We start from the raw sequence: 27,904 nt of genomic DNA, 5'->3' as shown, positions 1-27,904 counted from the left end.
AATTATTGATTTATTAAAGTGTTCTCAAAGCTGGTAAAGGTGCAGCTAGTTTGAATGACTTTGTATACTGCAGGGTAGCTTGTGAATTTACTCCAGGTGGAACTAAAGTCTGATTTAAGACTTGATTATATTTCACATCATTCATCCACATCTGTTGAGTAACTAAAAGTATTAAATACATGTAGTGGAGTAAAAGTACACGATTTACCTCGGAATTGTAGTGGAGTAGAAGTGCAAAGTAGCATAACATTGAAATACTCAAGTAAAGTACAAGTACCTCAACATTTTACCTAAGTACAGTAGCCTACTTGAGTAAATATACTTATTTATTTATACCACTGCATACATGCCAACCTTTCCAAATCCAAAAGAGGTAGGTTTGCGCGCGGCAAATGTGCATGCCCAAACTAGGTAATCAGAAGAAATGGAACCCCAGTAATTACATGTAGAAACCATGTATTTAACATATATTACATCATTTTATGCATTTTTCAGAAAAAGTGGTAGTTTGGTAAACAGTGACATCAACGACATGTTTGGTCTGTAAAATGCACGAAAAGTAAAAGAATGGGAGATAAATATCCCAAAGTCTCCACATTTTATTATATTTTGTGTGTTTCTGGTCCTCTTTCAGTTGAGACAGTGTAGATGAAGGATGTGTCAGGATGTAGAACTCTTGTGTGAACATTGGATAAAGCCAGGTTCATATTCTTGTTTCATGTTGTTGACATATTAGAGTCAAAGGTTTGCACAGAGCGATATATCTTTGTGTTGCGCCATAAATCAGAAAATACTGCATTAAAAAAGTCATTTCCTGCATGTTTTTGCAGTGTGATATAAATAATGTACAAGCTTTCAGATTGCTGTAGTTCACTAAGCAGAGACATTAACGACATGTTTGGTGTTGAAAATGTCCGAAAAAGTGAAAGAATGGGAGATAAATATCCCAAAATCTCAAAATTGTATAATATTTTTTTTGTGTTTGTGGTCCTCTTTCAGTTGAGACACTGTAGGATGCTTCCGGAAAAGACCAAACACTGGATGTCTTTCAGTCGCCAACATGTGTTTTCGAGACACTGATATTAACGGGGAAACCCTGCAGGACCCAAATGCCTCGTCTCTGTTCCGCTAAACTCTTTTGGGAGTGATGACTGGTTATTATCAGTCCCGGGGGACTGCGGCAGGCTGGCTTGACTGTGTTTTCCGAAGTGGAGGCTGGCTTGACCGCAGTCCCGGGGGTAACGCTGCCCTTCCTCTGCACGTTGTTTCACTTTCAGAAACACAGAAGACTGTTTGTAGGATGGGATCACAGACACGCTGCAATCGGTTTCCGCTAAAAGTCGAGTCCAGTGTCTATGGAGTGTCATTTACATTTTTTATAATTTGGGAAGAATGAAATTCGGTAGGAAAAGCCGGCTAAATCGGTAGGCGGTAGAAACATGTCACAAGCGGTAGACTACCGCCCAAATCGGTAGGGTTGGCAGGTATGCCACTGCAGACCATGGTGAAAATATGGAGTAGAGTCAAAAAGGTGAAATTCTTGAATAATGAAGAAACATTCAAACAAGCACCAGCAACTAAGCTAAAAATCCTGTTGCTGTTTCCTTTATGTGAAAGGATGGAGGTTCCACTCCAGTCGGTAGGCGGCGGTAAAGGCTTTATGTTTGCCGTTAAACAGCCGTTAAACATCAAGAAGGAGGACCGTTCAGGTTCCGTTTCCAGGGTCGTACAGTTGGCGGGTGAAAAGCGCCAAATCCAAAATATACTTCAGTAATAACAACAACAACAATGTGCCTGGTCCTTGTGAAGGAAATGATAGCCTCCCAGTAAGAATAGTTAACCGCTTTATTAACGTTAACGTGTCAGTTTGTTCCCCGATAAAAGACTCGTTTATTAACAACATGGAGGAGCTGTTTTGCAAAGAGCTGCAGGTGAACGTGAGGTGCAGAGACTGCGAGGACAGGTGAGACGTTTTAACACACACCTGTCAATATAGCTACAGACGTTTTAACCTAACTCTTACAAAGATAAATACGTTTAAACTTCTGTATCCTAACCTAGACGATGTAACATTACTCTAAGCTTAGCTAGCTACAGGTGTTTTAACATAACAAACTTAAACCTATATTTCAGACGTTTATTGATATGACTCTGGCTTAGCTTCAGCTGTTTTAACATAACTCAAACCTAGCTAACGTTAGCTTCATATCTCAATGACTAAAACATGTATTCATGTTGCACTACAAACATAATATTGTATGCAGAATAACGACTGTTAGTGTTACTACCAACAATATTAACAGACACATTCATTCAGCCTACAGACGACTAGTCCTCCAGAACATTCTGGAAATAATGAATTTAATGGGTTCATTTCAATTATCTTCAAATGAACAACCAAAACAAGTGCATGATATTGACTTATTGAAAATACAATATAATGGACAGACAAAACTATATTTAACATCTAATTTTGATAATTGTTTAGCTATAAGTTATATTGTTGCACAAAGCTAAATCCTACTTCAATACAACAATAGAAAACGTTTACTTAATATTGTAGAGACAAACATTTTTAAACCATAAACTATTGCATTTATATAATATTCTTTAAACCATTTTAGCTATATTATGCCATTCATATTAGCTACATCTATTATTCTTAGACCAACCAGAAGCTTCTGAAATAAAAATTAAAATAGAACATTAAACTTTTGACATTTGATCAGCATTTTTATGTATGAATACATTTTAAATCCTCTACTAAATAGCTTAAGATTACCATGAACACTATGAAGTGAAAGTGTCAATAATATATATTTTTTGGCTTGTAGTACATGTCTCAGCATAAGAAATCAGATTGTTTAATAGATTTTTTTTTTACCAGTTTGCTGCTTAATTTTACAGGAAAGCAAATATCCGAGTCACCATTGAGCTTCAGTTGACAAACAGTCCTGTGCACAAAAGGGTGAGTAAGAGTTTTTGCAGTTTTAATTGCATATTTTTGGACCTATGGTCTCATATATAACTTTTTGCTCATTTATAACTTATAAATCAAGTTAAAAATAAAGGCACAGATTGCATCAAGGGGGAAATGAAATAGATTACTACTTAGTAATTAGTACATTTTTGCCAGCTTTCCTCTTATTTAATACAACAAGTTGCCTTATGCTATAATAGTTGAACGCTGGTTCTGGTGATCTTACTTTATTCATGGATACCACGTGACGTCACTGTATTCTAGCGCCGCCATTTTGGTGTCCGGTCACAGCAAGTCATTACAACAACAGAGAACACAGAGGAAGCAACAGAGAAAGACACATCGTGAATAATAAAGTCTGTGGATATGCCTGGGATTTGTTGTGCTGTGGGCTGTGACAATAGTCGCCAGAGGAACCCCGGACTACAGTTTGTATCGATCCCCAAAGTTTACACCCCAGAACTCTGTTGACCTAACTTCCTGTTTTCATTTCGTATTAGGATCTTCTAGTACGACTAACAGATGATTTGGATCCATATTTTCTTTTTAACCTCTCCATATCAGAAGAAGATTTCCAAAGGTAAGTAATGATCCAATTCTAAAAATACAAAGCTCAGTGTTTGAATGCGTTGATCCTACTCTCACTGCTGTTTTCTTTATTTCTTATTGTTTGTGTAGTTTGAAAGTCCAGCAGGGTCTACTGATAGACTTTACGTCATTTCCTCAGAAGTTTATTGACCTGCTTAATCTTTGCTATTCTGAGCAAGCGTCCGAAAATCCAAGGTAACATCACACTGTTCAACTTAAGCTTCACATCATATATTGATTTGTCCTATTAATTCCATTCCAATATAAAACATAAACATTGAGATATAGACACAAATGCTGATATGTTTTTATTACACTTTAAAGCTTGGTTTCAAATGCAGGTTTAATCTGTTGTTTGGCCAACATATTAATGATGTATATAATGAAGGTTTCAGTAAAACAACAGCACATCCCCCCCCCCCAGGTTTCTTCTTCACTTGTCCACTCAGTCCCCAGTGCTTGAAGGCCCTGCCTCCTTCAGTGTTGTGGAGACGAATGCCTTCAAACACCTGAACCACCTGTCCCTGCGGCTCGTTCAAGGCTCCGACAAAGAGATCAAAGACTACCTGGCAGTGTGCCTCTCCTCTCTCAAGGTGGGATCATTCAGCATTGTTCATCATCAATTAAATTAGGGCTGCACTATTTGGACCTGTTATTTTACTTAGGGTCTGTACCAAAAAAAGATTTTTATTTGGTTTGTAATAAACGGATTGTAGGTCAGAACTTCGCTGCAGCATCACAAAACGTACACATATTGTGCTTTACAAAATATTGCGCTTACTGCGATTTGGATATTACACTAGTACCTATAGTGATTATAATAACATTCCGATTAATTGTGCAGCCCTAAACGTAACTATAAGAGCCACATTTCATATTTATATCTGATCTAAAATTGTTCTTGGCATGAAAAAGTGTTGAATATTATATAATTTAATTACACTGTTTTTGTGTAGTTTTTTTATATTGAAATATAGTTGGTTTGTCTCTTTTTGCTATCTATCTGTTGGCTTTAAGTCTGCAGCTTTGGATCGTATCAAGTTTGAGTGAATTAAAGGGGCCCTATCATGCACATTTTCAGGTTTATATTTGTATTTTGTCCCTCTACTGTGACAAGTTTACATGCTTTAATTTTCAAAAGGCTCTGTTGTGATTGGTCAACCGCTTAGAGATGTCCTCCCCCTTAGCCTATGACGTACAATATGTTGGAGCGCTAGCCAATAGAAGCGCGTGTGTTACATAGTAATTTTACTATGTAACGCAAGTAAACAAAAGGAGTCCAATGGAAGCATTTCAGAGTGTGTGGGAGAGAAACTCCCTTGGGAATGTGAAACGGGAGATTTACAGCAGTTCAAGTCACCAAACGCACCACATATCCACCTGCCTGGAGCACTTTGAACAGCGCCTAGGGGCTAACTGTTAAACTAAACTGCCATCACAAATATTATCTGTGTGTATCAGGCAGAGAAGCAGGTTGTGGAGATGAAGCTGAAGAAGACTGAAGATGATCTGACCAGGCAGCTGAACTATGCTCAACAGGTGAGCCTTTTCTCATTCATACGATCATGTTGAAACTTCATTTAAATGTTAAAATGTTCCACATATTTCACACACTGGATATCACAAATTCCTTTAAAAATTCTGGACATTAAACTTTTTAAAATGTCAATTGTTTTAGGTTAATGTTAGTGGGAATCATTGAGCAGGGTGCAGCTGTGGCTTAGGAGGCAACATGTCAAAGTGCCTTTGGTCAAGACACTTAATCCTAAATTAGCCACAATGAGCAACGGTGTGTGAATGCTTGTCTCCTGAGCAGGTGGCACCGTGTATGGCAGTCTCTGTATGAATGGGTGAATGCTGACTTGTATATATCAAAATGCTCTGAGGGTTCACAAGGACTGGAAAAGCGCTGAATAAAGACTTTATTTTCACCACTTTTTGGAGTCATGTATGCCTCTAGCTCTTGGCACAGTGTAGGAGATGTCACTTGTATCTTGTGGCTAAATGAGGCTGCTGTTATTTTCAACAAGGTCTAATTTCTAATTGCTCTTGTTATCAAGAACTATACAAACCAGGTTCAATTAATAGTATAATTGAATATATATTTAAAGTTTGATGTAAAATAAACATGGCTGTGCCTCAGGAGGAACAGCGGGTTGCTTCCTGTTCGCATGTTGAGGGGTCTTTGAGTAGAAACTGAAATCAAAGCTTCTCCTGATGGGCACGCCCCGCCCCTCATGACAGCCGAATGGCACAACAACAGGCTCATTGTCTTAAGGAAGAAGAGTACTATGTTAATATACCTGAATTTGTCTCACAGACTTTGTCAGAGAAAACAAAAGAGTTGGACAAAATGCGCTCAGAGTGGACGAGTCAGAGCAGCTGTCTGTCCAGCCGTCATTCTCTGGAGTTACAGTCGGAGAGAGAGAAGGCTGCAGAGGTAAGGCTCCTTAGCTATGTTTCTAATGCGTTAAAGGACTCTTAATTTAAAAAGTAAATGTTGTTCCTCTACATCAGACATCTTGTTAATCTAAATCTGAAAGGAAGTATGTTGATTTATTAGGGGAGCATTCATTTATTTGGAATTGAACATGTTGATGAATGTTTCAGTTGCAGAGCCGGCTCCAGCAGCAGACGGAGCAGATCCGCCAGGAGCTGGAGAGCTCTCATAAGACGAGCAGCCAGCAGCTCCACAGCAGACTCACAGAGCTGGAGGCCTCCTGCAGAGAGCTCACAGAGAGGAAGTACAAGAACGAGTCTGTCATCAGAGACCTGAAGGTTAAACTAGTGGGTGCAGAAGAGGTAAAATAATGACCAGGCCCAGATTACAGAGCTTTATATCAGCAGTAACTGATGTTTTAAGGAACCCCAGGAATCAAGTTGTGAACATTGACTTACCCCCACCTTTTAAAGTTCATATGGTGAAACTGTTTTGAAACGGCCTCATTTGCCACATTTAGCAAGTGTTTGGGTCCATCTGATGAATGAATCCTATTTTCTCTCTGTTAGCTCTGTTTTCAGACGCCACCAATGTGTCTTAAGCTGCTTGATAAAAAAGAGCAACGGAATGAAAGTGCAGGTGGTGTTAAATAAGGAAGTCAGTGCGGAAATGGGGGGGAGATTCCTTAATAGAGCAGGCATTTTGGGCAGCGATATGAGAGCCAGTCAAAAAAGTAAATGCAGCCAATGCAACTTACAGAAAGATTAGGTTTAGTTGGAGAAGAAAGCACTATGCAAAAAAGAAAGTAATGGCAATGGTGGCCCGATCGCCACTTGGGAAGAAAATAAAGTCTGAGTTGAAAGATGTTCTTGGTCTGAGCAAAAGAGGCGAAAGGACCATCCATACTTCCAAGTGTTGGCATTGCGTCTGGTGTGATTCCCCTGCAGATGGTGTCTAGTCAAAGGAATAGTGATTGTCATTGATAATGATGCCGCTCTGTGTGCAGGAGTGCCAGCGGTCCAAGCAGCAGGTCCTGTCTCTCAGGAGGGAGAACGGCACCCTGGACACAGAGGTCCACGACAAGGAGCGTGTGGTGAGCCAGCTGCAGATGAGGGTGGCCGTTCTGGAGCAGGAGATCAAAGATAAGGAGCAGCTCATGCGGCGCACTAAAGAGGTGCTGGAAGCCACGCAGCAGCAGAAGGTAAGAGCTTCTTCAAATGTGTCCTTTTACAATCTCTGTTATAGACTAGACAACACTAACTTAGCGCTCCTCCTGGGTTATGATTGTCTCAAGGTTCGCTGCACTTTATCATTTTAATTCATTTCTTATTTATATTTTTATCTATGATTTGATTTTTGATTTGATTAATCTGTGTGAATCTGTGCTGTCCTGTTTTTCATCCTTACCCTGTTGCTGTTTGAACTACTGAATTTCCCCACGGGGATTAATAAAGCTCCATCTTATCTTATCCAATACCCATGCTCTTTATCCCATGCCAGACAACAATTAATGCTAAAAATTAAAGGTCCCATATCATGCTTTTCCGGTTATTACCCGTCCCCTTGTGTGTTATGTAGCTTTTTCTGCATGTAAACGGTCTGCAGAGTCACAAACCCTCAAAGTACACCCTGTAGCGAGTACAACTCTAACACAGAAAAGACCTGTCTGTGCTGCCCCAGAACGCCTCGTTGGAGATTTCTCTTTTTCCATTGTTTTCTTCCGGGAACCAAGTGACGACGACCCAATGGACCAATCCGTGGAGCTCCTCACACACACACTCTCTCAGCGGCGAAACTGTGACGCGCTGGGGGGGGGGGTGCTAGTGGAGCCTCGCAGTGGCAAAACTGTGGCGCGCTTACACTGTAGGTACGCCGCGTTTGGGGGTGCGGGTGCTAGTGGAGCCTCGCAGATGGGGGTGCTGCAGCCCCCTCAGCATCCATGGTGCTCAGGCTGAGTTCAGGCTGAGTTTCACGATGTCTCGCTGTCTCGCAGACCCCACGCAGCAACCAGGAAACAACACCAGTAATAGAGCTCACACCGTCCGCTCCAGCAGCGAGCCGCGCAACGTCCCGCCAACACGGCACCCAGACCCCACGCAGCATTCTCATCTGTTTGTCATTACTGGTGTCATTTTCTGGTTGCTAACGCCATTGTAACACATAATCACTGATGTTCCGCTGTAACGGTGGTGGACTCATCCGAACAGAGTGGGCGAGCTGACCAATCAGAGCACACTGGGCTCACAGGGAGGGGGGGGGGCAGGAGCTCCAACAAGCCGTTTAGGACAGAGAGTGAATACACATACTATACAGAGATGCTGTATGAGAAACCAATGTGAGTTTGGAAAATTGAACAATGTAAATCTATTCTAGTAGACCTCAACAATGGAATTATGATCAGTAGAAATGGCCATGACATGGGACCTTTAAGCGAAGTACATGGGAGATACCAACCGCTACATCTACATGGGCCTCCGTCACCTACATGATTATGGTCTTTCAGAATAATTGAACATTAAACCAAACAACAAAACAAAAAAATGGCAAAACATTATTTCCCCTTATATTCTACTTTTTACAGCACTGCACTTTTTTTGACATCTTGAGTTACTCTGCCTGTTTTAAATAAATCAAACAAAAATAAATATCATTATTTATTTCTAATAAACTAGTAATTGCATCAATAGTTCTAAATAAATAAACATGCATATGTAAACAAAACAGACATGTTTAATACTTTTACTTTCTTTTCTTGTAGTATTTTAATCTCAAAACGTTATATTTGCGGAAAGAAATCACTGAAATTCCCATATAACAGTATTATTGAGTAACACCTAATACTAAACACATAATTGCTTGAAAAGGATTTACTGACAGTAAGAAGAGTATAGAATAACACTATATTTATTTTTTGCTCATATAATGTATCTTTTTTTGTTATTTTCCAGGAATCAATGGAAGAAAATGCTGAAAGTAAAGAACTTCACAATAAGAAACTCGAGGCCACAGTGAAATCTCTTTCTGAGGAGCTGATAAAAGTGAGTGAGGCTGCAGGCTGAACACATGAAGGAAACACTGTTACCCCACCATCAGCATCCATATCCTTGTTTCCATACCAACACGCTCCTACGCTCAACACTGAGCCTAACCTCATTGATTGCAATGGGCTGCACAGAGTAACAGAATCACTTGTCGCTGTACCTTATAAACTGAGTGTATAACTGCACCTTGTTCTGTCCACTTTCTTACTTCCTATTTCTTTGAACCCAGGCTAATGGCATCATTAAGAAGCTGCAGGGCGAGGTTCGAGGCCTGGTTGGAAAAATTAAAGTAAAAAACACTGTGACCGTGTCACAGGAGAAGGTCCTCCAGGACACATCAGAAAAACTCCAGAGTGTTGAAAAGGGTCTGCAGAGCACTCAGCAGCAGCTCAGCAGCAAGGAGGAGCAGGTCTGTCTTTGAGAAGTCTTTCAGAACGCTGTAAACTGCCTCATATATTATATACACATGTACATGCTTGGCTATAAGGAATTATGTCAACCGAAGAATGAACAAAGATTAAAAAAACTAAAATATTCTTGATGAATGAAAGAAAAAGGGGTCGCGTTTCACAACAGTAGAGCTATATGTAAAATAGATTGATTTAGTGACGTGTAATAAAATAGTCCAATACCACTTTAGTTTCTTTTTGTTAGCTGGTATCAGAATGAATTATCCAAATGGGGTTTTGCGACAGTTGCTCTATTTTAGGATTACAAAAATAAAATATTAAAAAAACAGTATTAATATAACATAAGAGGTTAATGTAAGAAGATGAAATACAATTATTTATATAAACATAACAAATACTGAAGCAAAATGTCCAATAAAAAAGAATCAAAAGAATTATATAAAGTAGAAATGTGCACATAATAAGTATGTACAGTGTAACAATATGTACTGTGATGTGCCAATAAGATAATAATGAATTGCATACTGTATTGCATTGGATCAAAATGTTATTATTTGATATCGGCAAATATCACAATGTGTTCAAAGAATGGATGTTATATTGTATTGTGATAAAATCTGCAATAAACACCCCTACAGTTTACACATTCTCACACCTTTTGCAGAATAATCCAAGTCTCTTTCACTGTGAAGGCACTTGAGAAAAACACCATATTCAATATATTTTATGCTAAAGAACTTGAAGGATTTTCAAACACAAGTATTAGAAAACAAGCGGGTCACTCTAAAATGGTAGCCTTTATTTACATGTTGCTTCTATAGCACTAATGTATGAGTAATGTTATTGGCTTGAGACTGAACAAACGTTCCGTGCACCTCTATCTATAAAATATCTAATAGTGATAATCACACATAAAATGGATTTTCCTCCCCCTTTTTTTTTATCTCTCATTCTAAATTGTATACCTTTTTATCTTTTGAATCATTGTTCACTTGAAAGGAAATTGCAGCTTGGTGCCTTTTTATCTTTGCATTCATTTGTTGGAATAATGTTGGTGCTGTGTCTATGTATATGAAAAGAGCCACAATAGCTCTTTAAGTCTAATTCTTATCCAACTGAACAATATCAACTTGTTGAATGAGACAAGAGAACGTGCAATGCAGATTTCAGTTTGCAAGGGAGATGGCTAACTTTGCAAATTCATTCAAAATAAATAATTTGATATAAACTTGATAAAAATGTTATTCATATATTTCAGGTTTCAAAACTGAAGGAGCAGCTGGAGACGACAGTACAGAAGCTCAATGAAAGCAGAGAGGTGTTGAAAACCAATGAGAATGGTGAGGAAGCTTTCCTCTCATTTCAATGATGAACAGACCCACTGCCATCCATATAATAATGTATAAACTCCTTAGGGCATCAGTGTTTAGACATGTTCATATACACATTCTGTTTGGAATCATAATTTGCCACGTTTCTCTCATAGAAATGTCCAGTTACCTCATCAGAATCTATGTTTTTATTGATGTTAGCTGCTGTACACATGATGTGGCCTACTTATGTTGCCAGCTCATGTGTGGATTATCAGTTTTATTGGGTTTAATTGGCTGGCAGTTTAAAGATAAGTGGGTTTGTCCAAACAGCTAATCGTCTAACAGTGTGAGAATCACAACTCCTTGTCTCTGTTACCTTTTGTTCCCCTCACAGTTATAAACTGGCTCAACAAGCAACTAAATGAAAAGCAGCTCTCCAGAAAGCCCCAGTCTCCTGAGTGTATGGACACCCCTTCACTTCTATCCACAGCACCAGCCCTGAGGGTAAGGAGATGCTTGTAATTTTAAACAAAATAAATTAAACTTTACCCACAACATCTATTTAAAAATGTCAGGGCAACATGCCACAGTTGAAAAAACCCGATATTCCATCTTTTTTTAATTCGACAAATTCCAAAAATATATACAGACAAGGTACAAGAAAACAAAGTTAGTTGAAGCTGGAGGGCAGAAAAGCATAGCTTCTGAAAGAAATAGCCCTCCCGTGAGTTATGCAATTACATCGTCTTTGTCAAAGACCACAAATCTTATCGGGATATTGCTACAAACGTTATGATAAATAGGATTTTAATGTTTATATATCTATATATATATATATATATATATATATATATATACAGTTTGTGTGTGTGTGTGTATATATATATATACAGTTTGTGTGTGTGTGTGTGTATATATATATATATATATATATATATATATATATATATATATATATATATATATATATATATATATATATATATATTTCATGCCTTCAGATACAGTCTATGCTTCAGATAAGAATTCAACAAAGTCGTTCACAGGGGCTTGAATAATAATACAATACCATATGTAATTATTTTAAAACATTTTGACTAAATATTAACTGAAAACCATGAACGGCTTATTTTTTATTCTAAAAATACTTATTAATGGTTAACTGAAGCAATGCAAATCCATTTTAGAATCTGTGGTTTGTGTAATTTTATAATGAAATATCCAGAACTTTGATTTGAATTCTTGATGAGAAATAATACATAACATATCTTGTGTGATTACACTGCGTACAGCAGTTAAAAGTGTGTTGTATATCTTTGTGCGTGTGTGCTTACAGGCACAGTTTTACCCTCAGACTGGCAGAGCTGCTGCTGATGTCACGCCTGCTGAGCAGCGATCAGTGCAGGCAGCCATCAGACACACGTGAGTACTTCCTCTGCAAAGTACGGTGGCCCGGAAGTGCAAGACACCACAGCATTTCACAAAACACCACAGCATTTCAGAAAACACCGCAGCATTTCAGAAAACACAACAGCATTTCAGAAAACGCTGCAGCATTTCACAAAACACAACAGCATTTCACAAAACACAACAGCATTTCACAAAACACAACAGCATTTCACAAAACACAACAGCATTTCACAAAACACCACAGCATTTCACAAAACACGACAGCATTTCACAAAACACCACAGCATTTCACAAAACACAACAGCATTTCACAAAACACCACAGCATTTCACAAAACACAACAGCATTTCACAAAACACCACAGCATTTCACAAAACACAACAGCATTTCACAAAACACGACAGCATTTCACAAAACACGACAGCATTTCACAAAACACCACAGCATTTCACAAAACACCACAGCATTTCACAAAACACAACAGCATTTCACAAAACACGACAGCATTTCACAAAACACCACAGCATTTCATAAAACACCACAGCATTTCACAAAACACCACAGCATTTCACAAAACACGACAGCATTTCACAAAACACGACAGCATTTCACAAAACACAACAGCATTTCACAAAACACCACAGCATTTCAGAAAACACCACAGCATTTCACATTGGACGGAAAGGGTATTCCTTTAGGGAGAACACTTCTTGTTTGTGATTGGACAGAGCCAGCCAGAGAAGCACTGCTGTGATTGGTTGTTTTTGCTGCCAGTCAAGAAATGACGCTTCGTGATTGGTCAGCACCCGACAGCGCAACATGTCCCAACACATCAACCGTTAGCTGTTAGCACACACTCAGAGCTCACAGCTCCTCATATCTGTTCAGAAACTGGACAAAAGTTAAACAAGTACAAACCACAGACTGTCTATGTCATGGCGAATACAGTCGCTGCTTTATTTATGTCTGTATGACGCTGTTGTGAGTGTGGACGGAGCAGCTACAGGTTAGTTTAGCCTGATCGATCCGATCTCCATTCAGAAAACACGCATTTTAAAAGCTTTTCGCCTGCCGTCTTGTCTGCAGACTTGTCAAAGCATTAATTCATGGTTTTTACTAACCGGTATCAGTATGTAGTTACTTCGGCATCACTTTGAAACGTGTATTACAATTAAATCACGGTCAATATGTTCATTTTGTTGTCGAGTTTCACCGCAGCTGTCAGTGTTTACTCCTGTCATTCAAACAAGACGGGGCGGATCGATCAGGCTAAACTAACCTGTAGCTGCTCCGTCCACACTCACAACAGCGTCATACAGACATAAATAAAGCAGCAACTGTATTCACCATGACATAGACAGTCTGTGGTTTGTACTTGTTTAACTTTTGTCCAGTTTCTGAACAGATATGAGGAGCTGTGAGCTCTGAGTGTGTGCTAATAGCTAACGGTTGATGTGTTGGGACATGTTGCGCTGTCGGGTGCTGACCAATCACGAAGCGTCATTTCTTGACTGGCAGCAAAAACAACCAATCACAGCAGTGCTTCTCTGGCTGGCTCTGTCCAATCACAAACAAGAAGTGTTCTCCCTAAAGGAATACCCTTTCCGTCCAATGTGAAATGCTGTGGTGTTTTCTGAAATGCTGTGGTGTTTTGTGAAATGCTGTTGTGTTTTGTGAAATGCTGTTGTGTTTTGTGAAATGCTGTCGTGTTTTGTGAAATGCTGCGGCGTTTTGTGAAATGCTGTCTTGTTTTGTGAAATGCTGAGGCGTTTTGTGAAATGCTGAGGCGTTTTGTGAAATGCTGTCGTGTTTTGTGAAATGCTGCGGTGTTTTCTGAAATGCTGTTGTGTTTTCTGAAATGGTGTAGCGTTTTCTGAAATGCTGTTGCGTTTTCTGAAATGCTGTGGCATTTTCTGAAATGCTGTGGTGTCTTGCACTTCCGGGCCACCGTAGCAAAGACTGCACAATGTATTTCGCTTAAAGAAGACCTAGCATACAGTGCAGTGATGCCGACCCGAAAGAAAGCAATACAAGGGCTCCCTCGACAAAAAGCAATAGTATTTTGGAATATTGCAGAAAATAAGATGTGGCAAACACATTTATGATACTTAATTTTGTTCAACAGGATAATCTCCAAATATTTACACCACTCTGATTTGTGAATTCTGGGGATGGAAAGGAGACTGGCATTATGGAAGCGTGGGAGCCTGGTAGATATGCGCGGGGGAATTAATGATTTTAAAGGTTAACAGTCAAATCTTGAAGTCTGATCTTATGTGATTCGGGAGCCAATGAAATGAGAACGGGTGATCTGATCAAATGTTCTGGTTCTGGTTCATATCCTGGCAGCTGTGTTTTGAACCAGTTGTAGTTTGGCGGTTGTTGATTTGGGTAGTTCAGAGAAAAGTCAATTACAGTAATCCTACCGAGATGAAACAAAAGCATAGAGTTTCAGCATTGGCTAGGGAAAGCATGGGACGAATCTTGGAAATGTTCCGAAGGTGGAAAAAAGCAGTTTTGTCATGTCCTTAATGAGATTTTTCAACAACAGATCTGGATCGAATATAACTCCAAGATTTTTGGTGAATGGACTTTGGTTGATGGTTGAACCAGCTATGTTCAGGCTGAGGTCTCAGAATTTTTCCCTGATATGTTTTGGACGAAGAAGTAACATTTAAGTTTTTTCTGTGTTTAATTGGAGGAAGTTGGATGACATCCATAGTTTGATTTCTTTTATGTAATTTTCGACTTGTGTCAGTTGATGAGAGTTGTCCTGCTTAAAGTCACACTGTCCCGAAATTGACACCAGATGGACACACGAATATGGAATTGTGAATTTCGCACGAAGATGGCCCCGAAGTTGGTCAACAGCCAAGTAACAGCCGAAGCAAGTACGATGCCTACAGAAGGCCACACGATGGCACCCGAACCACACACGAATATATGGTCGTTGACTTTACTGATGATTTAGAATGTATCCAGACTCAACGTAAGAGCTTGTGCCTCTTCGGGGGGTGCTAACATTTAAACATACACTTTATTCTTTACTTTCTCCGTCTTTATATGTAGATTAGAAGATATTACTTATCTCCGTCATGTTGTTTCCATAGCAACAACAACTTCCTGTCAACAGCGTAAACTCGCCTTCAAAATAAAAGCATCTAAATAAAACAGGAAGTTAAATTACATTTAAGACATACAACTGCAACGAAAGTAACAAAAACAATGTAATATCCTTTTCAGTTTCACAGAACACAAATTGGGTTATTTACATAATATGTTTACATGATTTTGTTGTGCAATAAATGCAATCTCGATACTATAATACGATGGCTACACGACGGCATTGCGAGGGCTTCGCGTAGTCGTGTTGCCTTCCTAAGACAATCAGGCAGTTTCTTGTTTCCTTCGTATTGTCTTCGTGAGGCGAAAAAGCCCGATGGCACCGATGTTCACACGAAGTAAAGACGAAGATGACACGATTTGACAAGATGCCCTCACGAGTGCCTTACGAAGGGCAAAATGGACACACGAATTCAACACGAAATGAACCTTCGCAAGGTCCTTCGGCAATTTTTTGGCATGCCAAAGATTTTGCCACCGCTCACGAAGTTGCTGCAGGAGCCTGAGATACTCCACCGGTGGTCACACGATGGCTTAAGATGTCCTCATGAATGGCCCGATGTTGTTATGATCAGAGCCGAATTTGAACATTTCCTTTATCGTGTGTCCATCTGGTGTCAATTTTGGGACAGTGTGACAGGGGCTTAATGGAAATGTAGAGCTGAGTGTCATCTGCATAAAAATGGGAACCTAATTGATCATTATTAATTAGTAAACCGAGAGGAAGCATGATGATTGAAAAAAGAATGGGGCCAAGCACAGAACCTTGGGGGACACCATAGTTCACTTCAAGCTTTTCAATCGAATGAAAAGCTCACATTACAGGGCTCGACCTTAACGACTGCCCGATGGCCCGAGGCAATCTAGTATTTAGCTCGGGCAATGAAGCCTCACCTGCTGGTTGCCCGATCGGGCAATCTATTATGGCAATTGTGGAGACGTGTCAGTGCCTGACAGCGGTCAAATCGGTTGGAAAACGATGAAAAAGTTGCCAAAAGTTGGTCAACCCGTCTTTCTTCATGGACGTCTCCCAGAGTTCCCGTTAGAATATTTTTTCACCGGTCAACATGTCCGTTAAAGTTGAAATCTTCCGGACAAAAGTAGAAAAGTGCCGGTCAAAGGTCTTCTTTGTTATTTATTGAGCTTTAAAACAAATTGATATGATTCGATATTAAACAAACTAATTATAGTAGATTAACTACATTATTCAAAAGTGTACAGTAATTTACAATAACACGGGAATAATAAACGGAGCGCTCTCTCCCTCTCCTGACAGCCCGCCAGTATCATGCAGCTCGCGGATCCAGTAATGAGTGACCCGACAGTAAAACTAAACATATCTATAACTAGTTTAGGTAGTTTGAGAGGTAATTAAAATAGCTACGTGATATTCTAACCTGAAGTGTGTGTTTTGTTCCGCTCGCCGCTGCAGGTGATCATGCAGAGCTGCGTGTCGACTCGTCAGCAGCAGCTGATCTCTCTCTCCCGTCAGATTAGACTTCACTCGCGTTTATGTCCATATCGATCAGATCCAGCTAGTTCTAGCTAATGATATGACTACCTGCTTATTAAAAGACACCTAAACAATAAGTGTCGCTATGCAACCGGGTGAGGCCACAAAGTATAGCGCAGCATTATGTATTTGTTTACATGCCCACCGGAACCCTGAGGCATTACCAACAGATCAACGCACAATCAATTTGTGCAATTTGTTTGTAATTAATAATTGTATAAAGCAGTTATTTCAGGGTGGTTTCGACCTCTTGCCAATTCTTAATTTCTAATAAGCCGGCCAGTGTACACTCAAGGTTTCCCAAACTAACAGTAGATAACATTACAAACATTTTTAACAGGGGCCATAATAGTGTAAATAATGTTTGTTTTGGAAGTTATAACTGAATGTAATGTTTTCTGCTTTTTTACATCTGGGAAGGCATTTGCCTTCATCAGATGGAAAGTGTCTTGACCAACAACTTAAGTATTTATTATAGCTATGCAGGGCATGCAAGCGAGCAAACACAAACAAGAACTCATGCAAACAAACAAGTGAAATGCAGAATAAAATTGAAATTGTACAATATAATATTGTGGTGGTTCATCTTATAATTCAGTCTAAGAATGCACCAGACAGCATCTAAGACCTGCAAAAATCTAAATGTTCTAGGGGGAGGCCCCCCCAAACCCTTCGTGCGTCATTTCGTCCGCGCGCATTTTTCAGGGCAATCTCTATTGGGCTCAGGGCCATCTGTAAATTAGCTTAGATGGCCCACAGGGCCATCTCCCAAAATCCTTAATGTCATGCACTGCATTAGGGATTAGGCTATGATGGACCTTGATCATGGTCTCATGACTTCACGTCACCAGTGCTAAGCTAAGGGTGGCTAATGTTCAGAGTGGTGATGTTAAGTGGTCTCATTTAGTCACTTGTTAGCAACTTCTGTTTTTACGAAATATAAAAGCTTCAGACATTAACCAATGAGGTATTTCCTGACACATTTATAGTCGTAGATCATAATGTGAAAATCTCTTTAGCTTGTGTTAACCACAGACCTTATTTCTATTTTCCACTGTGTTCTTCTCATCCTCAGTGGAGACTCGGGCGGTCTGGACTCAAAGTACTTTGAGAAGAGAGATGATAGCATACCAATATATGGTCTGTCGTCAAATCTTCTTCACAAAGGTAAAACTTCAAAATATTCATCATAATCTGTAAAACCTGGTCGGGAAGAATTCCAAGAAAACGCATCCTTGTTAAATATTTGTACTGCCTTTATCAAAATAATCAAAACAATTGCATTTAAAAGGAATGGGATTGGAGATTGAGGTCTATTTTCTTTTTTTTCTTCTTTCCAGACTTCCCTCAGCGAACAAAGCCCTCCATAGCTTCTGCTTACTTCTCTGCATGAAGCATAAGCAGATAAAGTTTCTTCTCAACTGGAGGTGGACGTAAATGCAGCAAAAGCTCTCCACCCTGCTCCTGTTGGTGACCTGCTGTTGTTTTTAAGTAGCTTATGTTGCTATTTTAATCCATCCAACATCTTCTAATAGTTAATGTTAAAACTGTCTGAATGGTGGATCCAGTGATCATGGAGAATGTATTAAAGTAATTAAATTAAATATTAAATTTTTCGTGTTACAGTTTATTAGGTTTTCAAGTCTTTAAGTGTTTGTGTTGTTCTCTATTTTCTGTAATAAACTTTTTTTTCATCCTCATTGGTGTTCACAATAATTCCAGAGTGGTTATAAATCTAGAGAAAATGTATTTCATCTCACTTCAAGTTACCGTCAAATGTAAATATTGGTGTGTTTTTTTTTTGTCATGCAATGCTAGCATTTAAAGTGTTTATATGGGGGCAATCTGATAAAAATCCAAACTGTTGCTCAGGCAGGTCAATTAAAGAAGAAGCTGCACCCTATGATTGTAACCATGATTGTTTATTGGACATTATTTTGTAATATGTTTAAAGACTCATTTTCCACATATTACATTACAGACTGTTGTACAAGTCTTGAAGTCAGTAACAAACACATGTTTTCCTTGTCTGTATCTCAGGCCACTTCTCTTGGGTTTAGGCGGGGCTCAGGACAGGGCCAGGGGCAAATGGGGTGGATAGCTGCGTCCGATCCATGGCAGTGGAGGCGGTGGTATGGGGGCCTATGACGCTGCCTTTCTTGGTCAGGAGGGCCACCATCAGCAGGGGGAGGAGGGCCACCATCACCACCAGCAGGGGGAGGAGGGCCACGACCACCATGATGGTCAGGAGGGCCGTGACCACCATGACCATCATGGTCAGGAGGGCTGTGACAACCATGACCACCATGACCATCATGGTCAGGAGGGCCGTGACCACCATGACCATCACGGTCAGGAGGTCCACGACCACCAGGACCATCATGGTCAGGAGGGCCACGACCACGAGGACCATCACTGTCAGGAGGGCCGCGACCACGAGGACCATCATGGTCAGGAGGGCCTCGACCACGATGACCATCATGGTCAGGAGGGCCACGACCACCATGGTGTCTACATATGGGCTCCCGCTCACCATCGCCGAGGCCAGTAGAGTTCTGTTAAGAGCAGACCCAACAGAGAGTGTAAGTGAATTTCATGACAGTAACTAAGTATACTTACTGTATGTGTGAAGTGTACTTTACTTGATTATCTTTGATTTTTACCCCATAACATTTCAGAGGCAAATGTTGTATCCCCTCCATTTATTTAATTTTTTATTCTATAAGTATAATTTGCTAAAGATATTTCTGTACTTGTGATGGAGTATTTCTGGAATGCAGTATTTTCTTTTTAAGTTAAGTAAAGGATCCGAGTACTGGTCTCTGCACAGATATTATTTGGCTACACAATTGATCAATAATAGATATAGAACAAATAGATAGTAAGGTGAGCAAAATGAGTAAAATGCGGACTCGCCATTGAAGGGTAGTAATCGCACTCAACAGACATGAGTCCCTTGGATTTGGAGTAAGATGAACGGCAGAGAGCATGACGCTTCAAAGAGAAAAGAGAGAGAGACAATTAGAGAATAGGAATCTCATTGAGCAACAGTGAAGGAAGCTTATACATGTACTGCCATGCCACCAGGCCCTGTTGGTTAGTTTGGTTGTTTTATTTGTTTATAAGCTAATTCAATCGGTATAATGTCAGTCACATTATGTCGGTCACATGACATAATATCGGTCACACAACAAAATGTTGGTAACATTACATGGTGGCGGTCACATGACATAAAGTCAGCCACGGGTCACAATGTCTGTCACATCATTCAAATGACATTACATAATGTCGGTCACAATATAAATGTGATCACATTAAATAATGTCGGTCACATGACATAAAATCACATGTTCCGTCACATGAAGTTGGTCAAATTACATACCTGCCATCACATGACAAAGTGGGTCAAATAACAAAGTCGGTAACATTTATAAAGTCTGTAACATTTATTAAGTCTGTCGCATTACATAGCTGCGATGATATGACATAATGTTAGTCATGCGACTTAACATATCACATGACAAAGCTGCAATCACATGAAAAAATGTTGTTACAATTATATAATGTTTGTCGCATAACGTTGATAACATGACAGTAAGTAAATCACATGAAATAAAGTCGCTAGTTAACATGACATAAAGTTGATAGGTCACATGACATAAAGTCAGTAACATGACGTTAAGTCGAAAGGTAACATGACATAGTCAATCACATGATATAAAGTTGATCACGTCAGAAAGCCAGTAACATTTCATGACATTACAAGACATCGGTAACATGACATAATTGGTCACATGATATAATGTTGATCAGATGACACAACTTTGGTCCAACGGCATTTCTTGCAAATTCAGTGATTACTGTCAAAGTGTGTCTTCTATTCGTACGAGTTGTACTTACAGCTCGATCAGGGCAGAGGGGTTTGCATGCCTCAGGAAGGATTCTGGATCCCATTGGGCAATGGGACTCCACGAGGGCAATCTCAGCCCAGTAGTTCATCCCGGTCATCATCCACTGAGAGAGGAGGACATAGCACTACATGAGGCTACAATAAATACTTTAAGGTAAACATACATTAATAATATAATATAATATTGGGAGGGATGAAACCCTCTGTAATGGTCACACATGCAGAGCACACAGCACACACAGTGAAATGTGTTCTCTGCTTTTAACCCATCCTAGTACCAGGAGTCTAGTACTAGGAGCAGCGGGCAGCTATTGTACAGCGCCCGGGGAACAATGTGAGTTGGGGGGTGCCCACGGCAGGGCAGGGGGTGAACTGGGACCTCTCCAAGTACCAGTCCACACTCCATATTTTAGGTCTGGTCGGGGACATGAACCAGTGACCCTACGGCTCCCAGTCCAAGCCCCTACTGACTGAGCCACTGCCAGACTTAGAGACATAACTTCCTTAATATGGACATGCTGAAATAGTTGACCTATGATAATCACAAAAAAGAGGAAACTATAAGGCCTCCTGCACATTTGAGTGTATGTATGTCTCTCTGTGTGTGTGTGTGTAGGTTCTTTACCCCGATTTTAATCCGTCCCACGTCCTTCAGGATGAAGTAGTTCTGGTTGGTGGTGTTCTTGTTGACTCTCTGCACAGCTTCTTTTACAGACTTCATACCCTCAGGGTCATGAAGTGAGATCAGATTGGGGCAGTCAGGGCAGATGCTCACCATCTCACTGTCTGTTTTCACTACACACACACACACACACACACACACACACACACACACACACACACACACACACACACACCATTATTTATTTGTCATAACCAATAGTTTCCCCAAATCTAATTATATGGTAGTAGTAATGTAGAGATATATAGACATGAATAGCACCTTCTTAGCCGAGTGGTTGCAGTGGGCCTTTGGTGCATGTCATACTCCTTGCTCACCCCCGCCCAAAACAATCTAAAAGTTAAAACCCTAACCAGGGTTTTTGGCAGATTGTCCATTATCAATGTTCTGTTGTGTATCAGGCGTGTTGAATGAGACCCACCTTGTCGCGTGTCACAATGATAATTTCTGACTTTGGCGTCACCATTTGTCACATTAATCCTCACGGAGCAGTTAGCCATCACCGCCTACAGAGAAACACAGAGCTTGTTCTGTCGAGACCTCACATAACCAATAATCATACGTCAATCTGGCTGTACATGAACGTGACACAATTTGGTTAAAGAGTAACTGATCCAACACTTACCCGTTGAGTCTCTCTGCGGATCATACAGTCCTCAAAGTGCTTCGGGTTGATGTTGTGGCAAGTTGTCTCCATAAGGTCCAACTGCAGCTCGATTTCACAGCCGTCATCGACCTGCAAACACCAGAGAGTGTAAGTCACATTTCATTTTCATTTAGATGATACTTTTATCCAAAGAGACCTACAATAAGAGCAAAGATAACAACTTAGAACCCCAAGAAACCTGCAAGTACATTTTCTTCAAATACATGAAGTTAATAATATATATAATATCTCACTACATTTACTCAGTCACAGTTAACTTAAAGAAATATTTTTGTTTTAGCATTTAAAACATTAATATATAAGATTTGTGTATCTTCCATTCAATAAATGAATTTATTCGATCACAATAGAAAAGGCATTTCAGAAATAGTTTCTGTGGGCATCGATTAAAGGTCCCCTATTATGCAAAATGCACCTTTTAATGTCTTAAAGGTCTCCTATTATGCTATTTATAGGCATATATTATGGTTCTCAGATATATTAAAAAACATGTCTATGATGTGTTTTGCTCAAAATAACAAACAGATCATGCATTTTAGACATCCCTCATATCCATCTATTTAAGCCCTGTAAGAGAACTTTGTGAGTTCCCTGACCCACCGGTGACACATGTATGTATAAAAGACATCAAAAAGTGCATTTTGCATGATTGGTCCCCTTTAATACATATATATGTCTCCCCTGTGTGTTAAGAGACTCAGAAACTTTCAGCAAAAAAGGTTGTCTTTTTCCCTCCTGATCCAAGTGTGTGAAATCCGCAAAAAAAACGGGCGAGTTTTTGGTTCATACGTGACGTAAGAATTCATATTTGACGTAATTTAGCAACAAACCAACCACGGTAAGACCCCGCCCACCAGAAACACGTCCGCAAAGGGGCGTGGCCAGCAGCAGCTCATTAGCATTTAAAGGTCACCTATTATGCAAAATTCACTTTTTGATGCCTTTTTATACTTAAATATGTGTCCCCGGTGTGTCAGGAAACTCACAAAGTGTCAGAAAATACAACCCTCTCTCTTTTCCTCCTTACCCACATCTCTAAAAATGGGGGTACAACGGAGCTGATCCAGATTTGCTGCGGTCATGACGACATTACTAAAATGTCGGCTGGTTTTGTGCCCACGGCCCCATCAGAAACAATGCGCGACGTGTTTTGGAAGTAATTATGGTCTTTGTTTACATTAGCAAGCATCGCTAACACTCAGAGCTAACCTGTACTGGAGAGAGTATGTGTAAAAAAACCCGGATATAAAAAGGAACTCACCTTGTGGTAAACCCGCAAGAGAAAAAGCATTTGGGCTACTGTTTCAGAAATAATCCTTGATGTGCTTTGGAACCTAATATGGCGTTTAATCACGGCAGCATTTAGCTGAGAATCTGGGTAGAAACCTCTCTCTTCACAGAGGAGAGCCCATGCATGCTCCAAAGGGGCGTGGCCAGCAGCAGCAACATTTAAAGCTACAGACCCAGAATCAGTATTTTAATAACAGGGCTGAAATGGAGGGGTATGAAGCATGGCTAGAATGGGTGATCTGTTTGGTATTTTGAGCAAAATACTTCATTGACATGTTTTTTATATATCTGAGACCTATTGCATACAAGCAATGTTTTTGTATTGCTTGTATGCCTAAAAATAGTATAATAGGAGACCTTTAAAGCTACAGACACAGAATCAGCACTTTTGGAAAAGGGCTGAAACAGAAGGGTATATGGCATGCTATAATTCATGATCTGTTTGGTATTTTGAGCAAAATCTTCGAGACATGTTCTATATATATCTGAGAACTATAATATATTGTTGAAATAAGTATAATACATGACCTTGAAGTCATAAAGTCCACCCTGGGAAGATTACAGAGTTTTTTGTTTTTTTTGTACGTATTAACTGGCTAAAATGTCAACATTATGTAATAACAATGACATTTTATAATAATCTGTTGCACTTTGACATTTTCCAGTCACTACAAGGGACAATTTTGAAATATTAATTGTAATACAACTATCTGTACAAGTTTTTTGTCGTTATATGACAATGCACAGGAAAATACTTGTCATTCTAGAGGTGTAACATGACGCAAAAAAGGTGCCAACGCTGTGACATCTACTCCAATTTGCTATGAAGGCTGTGCAGCTGCTAGAGTTCTTTCCAGGACCAAGAGGTTAGTCCTCATCACCCTGATTCCTAAGTCACTACACTCTCAGTCACAGCCGAACTGAATCTGTACATGGATCAGGACCAAAACACATCACAGACATATTTACAGAGTTATGTGTGCTGAAGCAACCTTTACTACTTCACTATGTTGTCCATCTTAAACATGGTCTTATCTTCAAAACAGAAAAAACACACAGTTAAAATATGCTAATGTTGAGTTATGTGTGTTCTTCAAAAAAATGTACACTTAAAGAAAGTTGGTGTAATGCAAATTATTTGTACCTTTTCCACTTTGTTGCCTTTGATCTCACTCAGCTTGAACTTGTAGCCATGGTTGTGGTTCTCGTCGATGTGATGTGCAGCCATCCGTGCCGCCGCAGCACCTCCATCCTCGCTGCAGGTCACCGGCTCCACAGCTGGAGCAGCGCTGCAGAGCAGAGCCGTCGAGCACAGCAGCAGCAGGGTGGGTAATCCCTTCATGATGCTGAGATACATGAAGCAGACGGCTGCAGCGAGGACCCTTTATAGACCTCAGAGGGAGGGACAGATACAGGAGGTTAGTGATGGAGACTGAAGAGGGGTAGCATGAGGACAGGGCCACACAAAGTCATGGGACAACAGGGACTTTAACCATGGCACTGCATGGCCACTCAAACAGTTTGTATACTGCCAAACCTTTCCTGGCACTGTAACATTTCTACTGAAGCAAGTCAAATAAAGAAACTGTCCGTTGCATCGCAGCTTTACACGATTGTAAAATCTTATATCTCATATATGCCAATTTGTCATGCTGGAAGGAGATTGTGGCCAACATTCAGACCTACGATCGATCAGGAGAGGGCAGATTCCTGCTGATTGAGGAGCACTTTCCTCTTATAGATGTTGGTGCATTCCTCACACAAAAGACAAGTCTATGATATTTACTGAAAGGCCATAAAAATGGATGCATAAGACCTTCATATTGCTGACTTTACTGTCAATGTTTAAAACTAATAACCAGAGAAAACAAACTTTTCAAAATAAGAGCCAGGCTAAAAGCAGGTGAGATAAATACTTCCAAACTGTGACCTTTGTAGTTTGTTGTACTGTTTTTTTGTATTGCTTGTGTTTTAAATGTAAAATATACAACATTTACAAAATGTACATTATGCTTTTACATTTGCAGATCCCTCTTTGTTGTTTAAAGTCAATACATACAAATAATAAACACACAAACAATCAAAACCAATTAATCAACCGTATTCATGCCATCACATAAATATAGACAAATACTATAATATTCTGTCATGTCTACAGCATATTCCCAGTTAACTGTGCCTTAGATGTCTAGCATCTTCAGATCTAATTCCTTGTCTGCCTCACCTTTGACCCGTGTCTGTCTTTTTGGACGTTTGCCTACCAGCCTCTGCGTTTTCTCTGTTGTTGAACTTTTCTCACTGCTTTTCTGCGTTCAAACCACCGGTCATTGACCCATGAACCTTTGCTCTTGCACAACCTGTTCTACCATAAAAAAAAGAGCCATTAGAGGCTAAATCTGTTGGGACAAGCACAGCTGGGAAAACAGTACATGAAAGTCAGAGAGAAACACACAAAGTGGATCACTAAGCCAAATGCCTGCTGCCTGGAGAAGCATGTTGCAGCCTTTACAATGACCAATACAGTAATGTTGAGAATAATAACCCAAACTAAAATGACAATTTTAATATTGAGTTGAATGCAATGACATGGCCATTGCACAGTTGCCAACCAAGAAACATCTTCATGAACTTGACAACACATGCGCAGCAATAAAAAAACGCTCCATAAATGAAACTGCAATTACAAAAAAACGCTGCAAGAATCTAAAAACATAACGGATACAGGGACACTAAAACGTGATGCACGCGGCTGGGACTGGAGCGCAGTAAAAGCCAACTGTCAGTCTTGCAGAGTCAGTCTGTTTCATAATTGTTAGTTGCCACAACGGAAAGATAACGAGACGTACACAAGTTTCCAAAACATTTATTGCAGTTGTTCCATATAATGCAAAAGATGGATGGACGAGAGGAGAGGATCGCTGGTAAACAGGTTCACCAGCGAAATACTCCCACTGAGGTACCCAGTTTCCCATCAGAACATTCTCCTGAAGCGAATACCCCTGAGCACGACCTCTCACCTCACCACCACGAAGAACACTCTCCCTTAGACCCTTCAGAGACGGATCAGGACGCTGTTCCTCCACCAGCTCAGCGTGAGAAACCGACCAGGGAATCTCGAGACACGTCACCCCATGCTGCGGTGAGGCCTCATCGATTTCAGCTGTGCTCATGACCTCTGCCTGCCCACGTTTCATTGCCCGTGTCACAGCGCATGCTGTAAACACGTCAGGGTACTCAGTTTCGCTCTTGTCTGGCTTAATACTTAATACTAACCAGGGGCGGGCCGCACGCCAACCGCTACTTCACCCTGAAACAGATCCGAACACAGCATCATTTTATGGAGAGGCACCTGAAGAACATTTAATCCGATTCCAAGTGTCGGAATGAACAACCCCATGTATGTGTCCTCTGAAAACGGTAAGGCAGATGCTAAAATGAACGAATCAAATGATCCAGTGTCCCGTAATATTTTCACCCGCACCTTCACCAGAGAAACAAACATGAAAGGCAAATAAGACTGCAGTTCTGGGCTAGACCCCTGTGGTTTCAACTCACTGTCTAAATGCCCAGTCACCTGCTCAGCGACAGGTGCCACGAACATTGCTGGCCTGGGACTACCACTAGTCCCTTCCTGCTCAGCTTTAGCCCTAAATGCATAGCAGTCTTTTCTCCAGTGCCCTTGCTCATGACAGTAATGACACACATTGTCAGGCTCACGTGCACCACGTACATACCCACTCTCTTGCCCAGCAGGTCTCACTGGACAACCAGACCACGCTCCCATACCCGAGGAATTTCCACCGTGACTGCCTTGTACGGCAGCACCTCCACCAACGTGTGTCAAAACATAGTCATCTGCTAATGCAGCAGCTTCAGCAGCTGTCCTGACTGCGTGCTCACTGATATACACTGCAATGTGCTCCGGTACAGAATTTTTTAATTGCTAGAATAACGAGATCCCTCAATGCCCCGTGAGAATAAACGTCAGTTGCCGCACACCAGCGATCGAAATGGGTGGAAATATCCCGAGCAAACTCGAGGTGAGATTTATTACCTCTCTTCCAATTCCTAAACCGCTGACGATAAGCTTCAGGCACCAGCTCGTAAGCCTTGAGAACGGCATATTTAACGAAATCATAGCGCAAATAGTCACTGCCACTTAAAGATGAATAAGCCTGCTGAGCCTTCCCGGTTAACACACACTGTAACAATAACACGCGAGTGGCCTCAGACCACCCCCTTACACCTGCGAGACGCTCAAACATTGAAAAACAAATGTCCGGATCCTTCTCATTAAACCTGGGAACCAACCTCAAATCATTTAATTTATCCACTGACCTCCCTGGGGTCCCGCTTTGACTAGCTGAATTATCAGGAAACAGGACATCAGCCGCTACTTTGCCCTCTCTAATTAATTCCAGTTTATCCCTCTGAAACTCCAACTTAGCCTGCTCAGTTTCCTGCCTCAATTTCTCCAAGGACACCGCTCTTTCCAGCTCAATGCCCCGTCGCATCTTCTCCACGGCCAACTCTTTTT

At 40.4% G+C, this 27,904-nt stretch overlaps 2 protein-coding genes across 3 annotated transcripts; one reads left to right on the top strand and one right to left on the bottom strand.

The window, feature by feature from the left end:
• Positions 1-1,135: 1,135 nt before the first annotated feature.
• Positions 1,136-18,518, top strand: sass6 (SAS-6 centriolar assembly protein). The gene is made up of 16 exons (XM_034140791.1): positions 1,136-1,963; positions 2,908-2,968; positions 3,481-3,560; positions 3,659-3,763; positions 3,993-4,161; positions 5,030-5,107; positions 5,889-6,008; positions 6,179-6,370; positions 7,015-7,209; positions 8,957-9,046; positions 9,279-9,458; positions 10,718-10,799; positions 11,167-11,276; positions 12,109-12,194; positions 17,894-17,985; positions 18,159-18,518. Exons 1-16 carry the CDS (start codon positions 1,902-1,904, stop codon positions 18,209-18,211), a joined length of 1,755 nt encoding a protein of 584 aa, XP_033996682.1. The 5' UTR covers positions 1,136-1,901; the 3' UTR covers positions 18,212-18,518.
• Positions 18,519-18,719: 201 nt separating this feature from the next.
• LOC117490993 (fetuin-B-like) lies at positions 18,720-27,166 on the bottom strand. Of its 2 annotated transcripts, none has more exons than XM_034140793.1 (8): positions 27,102-27,166; positions 24,512-24,749; positions 22,036-22,146; positions 21,832-21,916; positions 21,354-21,523; positions 20,719-20,832; positions 19,735-19,812; positions 18,720-19,373 (listed from the first exon to the last, which is right to left on the bottom strand). In XM_034140793.1, the coding sequence occupies exons 1-8, from the start codon at positions 27,149-27,151 to the stop codon at positions 18,855-18,857; spliced, it is 1,365 nt and encodes a 454-aa protein (XP_033996684.1). In that variant the 5' UTR covers positions 27,152-27,166; the 3' UTR covers positions 18,720-18,854. The 2 variants fall into 2 exon arrangements, with proteins under 2 accessions (XP_033996684.1, XP_033996683.1); XM_034140792.1 differs by lacking the exon at positions 27,102-27,166 and adding an exon at positions 26,942-27,083.
• Between the last annotated feature and the right edge of the window lie 738 nt (positions 27,167-27,904).

Source organism: Trematomus bernacchii, unplaced genomic scaffold (assembly GCF_902827165.1).
Source record: "Trematomus bernacchii unplaced genomic scaffold, fTreBer1.1, whole genome shotgun sequence".
NCBI classification, from domain to species: Eukaryota; Metazoa; Chordata; class Actinopteri; order Perciformes; family Nototheniidae; genus Trematomus; species Trematomus bernacchii.
Note: the sequence above shows the minus strand (reverse complement) of the source record. Positions and strands in the feature narration are given on the sequence as shown.